This window comes from Gossypium arboreum, chromosome 3, assembly GCF_025698485.1.
Source record: "Gossypium arboreum isolate Shixiya-1 chromosome 3, ASM2569848v2, whole genome shotgun sequence".
NCBI lineage: Eukaryota > Viridiplantae > Streptophyta > Magnoliopsida > Malvales > Malvaceae > Gossypium > Gossypium arboreum.
Genome location: NC_069072.1, coordinates 110,895,783 through 110,898,549, shown reverse-complemented (window position 1 = coordinate 110,898,549; position 2,767 = coordinate 110,895,783). Strand labels below are relative to the sequence as shown.

Below are 2,767 nucleotides of genomic sequence, written 5' to 3'. Positions count from 1 at the left end.
ACCTCCACCTTCATCCTTGATGAACATAGATATTTTTTCTTCCATGTAACTTAAAAAAAAAAAACTAGGTCAAGACCCTTATCTTTGATATTTGAAGGATGAAAAAAAAAAGGTGAGAACTCACTCAAATCTCTCTCCCTCTACATGACTTGCTAAGGGAAAATAGATGGAGAAGAAAAAAATGAAAAATTTTAAAAAGAAAAAAAACAATAGGGTGATTATAATATAGGGAAAAATAGGGACAAATCTACTTTATCCCATACATCAATCTACCAAACCATCTTTTCCCATTAATTGGGAGAAGGCTTTTATTCAAAAATGGTAAAATCACCATATTAGCCATCCATCTTCCCCCTACTTCACACAAGCTTCCCAACATCCTTAATTTCTTATAAAAAGGTCCAAAATCCACCTAAATTAATTCCAACAAAACCTAATCCCAAAATAAATTTATCCATCGCCAACCTAGGTCAACACTCGAACGTTGACTCAAGAATTTTGGATCGTTACAACTCTTCTCTCCTTAAAAGAAATTTCATCCTCGAAATTTACCTGAATAAAAAAGGTGTAGATACTGTAATTTCATGGACTCCTCTGGCTCCTATGTCGCCTCCTCAACTCCGTGATTCCTCCACAGGACCTTTACACAAGGGATCTTCTTGTTCCTAAGTTCTTTAATATTTTAGGCCAAAATTTGAATCGGCTCTTCTTCATATGACAAGTCTGGGCTCACCTCAATCTGCTCAAGCTGTAAGATATTGGAAGGATCAAAACGATACCTCCTAAGCATGGACACGTGGAACACATTATGAATATGCTTTAACTCTGATGGCAAGGCTAACCTATATGCCATTGGTCCAACCCTCTTTAGAACTTCATAAGGTCTAATGAACCTGGGACTCAATTTCCCTTTGCATCCGAAGCGTAAAACTTTCTTCCAAGGTGAAACCTTAAGGACGACCTTGTCGCCTACTGCAAACTCTATCTCTTTGTGTTTCAAATTTGCATATGACTTCTAACGATTGAAAGCTCTTAGATTTTCCTGGATCATCCAAACCTTATCCTTAGTCTCCCTGACCAACTCCGGACCAGCAATCTTCCTCTCATTAAGTTTTTTCCAACACAAAGGAGTCCTACACTTACGACCATGTAATGCCACAAAAGGAGCGATTTGAATGCTAGACTGATAACTATTGTTGTATGTGAACTCGACCAAGGGAAGGTGCTCCTCCCAACCTCCCTAAAACTTAATGATACAACAATGAAGCATATCCTCGAGGATTTGAATGACTCGCTCTAATTAACCATCAGTCTGCGGATGAAAAGTTGTAATGAAGTGCAGGCAGGTACCCAACGCCTCATGAAGGGCTCTCCAAAATCTTGAAGTGAAACGTGGATCTCTGTCTGAAATAATCAAAGCCAATACCTTGTGAAGCCTCGCTATATCACCAATATACAATTTGGCTAACTTCTTGAGAGTGAAGTCCATGCGCACTGGTAGGAAATGTGTAGTCTTCGTCAATATGTCCACAATTACCCAAATTGCTTCGTGTCTGCACCGAGACATAGGTAACCCAGTCACAAAATCCATAGTGACTCTATCCCATTTCCACTACGGAGTCTAGATAGGCTAAAGAAGACCTAAAGGAACTTGATGCTCTACCTTCACCTGCTGACAAGCTAAGCATCGAGTCACAAACTATGACATATCTCTCTTCATCTTTTTCCACCAATAAAAATGGACGAAGCTCCTGATACATCTTGTTACTACCTGGGTGCATAGTAAACGGACTACTATGTGCCTCACGAAGGATCTTATCCCTCAGTTCACCTGCTGGAACACAAAGTCGCCTTCTAAAATACAATACATTGCCATCTTGTAATTCGAAGCTTGATGCTTCCCCTCGCCTCATCCTATTTGCTCTAGCAACCAAACTATCATCAGACTCCTGCGTCTCTTTTACCTTTAGCACCAACATCGATTCAACCTGAAGCTCAGCTAATAAACCACCGTGATCTAACAAGGTCAAATCGCAAACATCACTCGCATTGCTGCCACTGATTTACGACTCAATGCATCTTCTACCACATTAGCTTTACAAGGATGGTAGTCAATGACACAGTCATAGTCCTTAAGCAGCTCAATTCATCTACGTTGCCTCAAATTTAGCTCCTTTTGCGTAAGCAGATCTTAAGACTTTTGTGGTCGATATAGATATAACATTTTCCCCAAAGAGATAGTGCCTCAAAATCTTCAATGCAAAAACCACTGCTGCTAACTCCAAACCATGGGTAAGGTTGTTACGCTCATGCAACTTAAGTTGCCTAGATATATAAGCAACTACCTTACCTTCCTGCATGAGAATGCAACCAAGTCCATTCAAGGACGCATCACTGAACACTACATAGTCCTTACCTGACTCCAGTTAGGTCAAAACTGGTGCCTCTGTCAGAATTGTCTTAAGCTGATCAAAACTTTGTTGGTGCTTCTCATTCCACTCAAATGGAACTCCCTTATGTAGTAACTTGGTCAACGGAGCAGCAATCATCGAAAAACCTTTAACAAACCATCTATAATACCCGGAGAGGCCTAGAAAACTACTAACTTTAGAAATATTATCCACCACTACCTGAATCTTTTGCGAATCCACTTGGATACCATTCGTTGCAACAATGTGACCCAAAAAGGCCACCTTAGAAAGCCAAAATTCACACTTACTAAATTTGGCAAAAAGTTATCTCTCTCAAAGGGTCTGAAGCACAACTC

The 2,767-nt window shown here is 40.0% G+C and overlaps 1 protein-coding gene across 1 annotated transcript; it reads right to left on the bottom strand.

Moving 5' to 3' along the window:
- Positions 1-682: 682 nt before the first annotated feature.
- LOC108465902 (uncharacterized) lies at positions 683-2,549 on the bottom strand. Its single transcript, XM_017766288.1, has 6 exons — positions 2,439-2,549; positions 2,155-2,354; positions 1,642-2,058; positions 1,427-1,553; positions 1,058-1,240; positions 683-1,015 (listed from the first exon to the last, which is right to left on the bottom strand). The coding sequence occupies exons 1-6, from the start codon at positions 2,547-2,549 to the stop codon at positions 683-685; spliced, it is 1,371 nt and encodes a 456-aa protein (XP_017621777.1).
- Between the last annotated feature and the right edge of the window lie 218 nt (positions 2,550-2,767).

What these genes read in the sequence shown, in the direction of transcription:
- LOC108465902 (XM_017766288.1), bottom strand. Translation starts at nt 2,549, where the DNA reads ATGATTGCTGCTCCGTTGACCAAGTTACTACATAAGGGAGTTCCATTT. An exon ending in CAATTCTGACAGAGGCACCA is followed by an intron (nt 2,355 to 2,438) that starts GTTTTGACCTAA and finishes ATTCTCATGCAG; the next exon opens with GAAGGTAAGGTAGTTGCTTA. An exon ending in ATATAGCGAGGCTTCACAAG is followed by an intron (nt 1,241 to 1,426) that starts GTATTGGCTTTG and finishes ATTAAGTTTTAG; the next exon opens with GGAGGTTGGGAGGAGCACCT.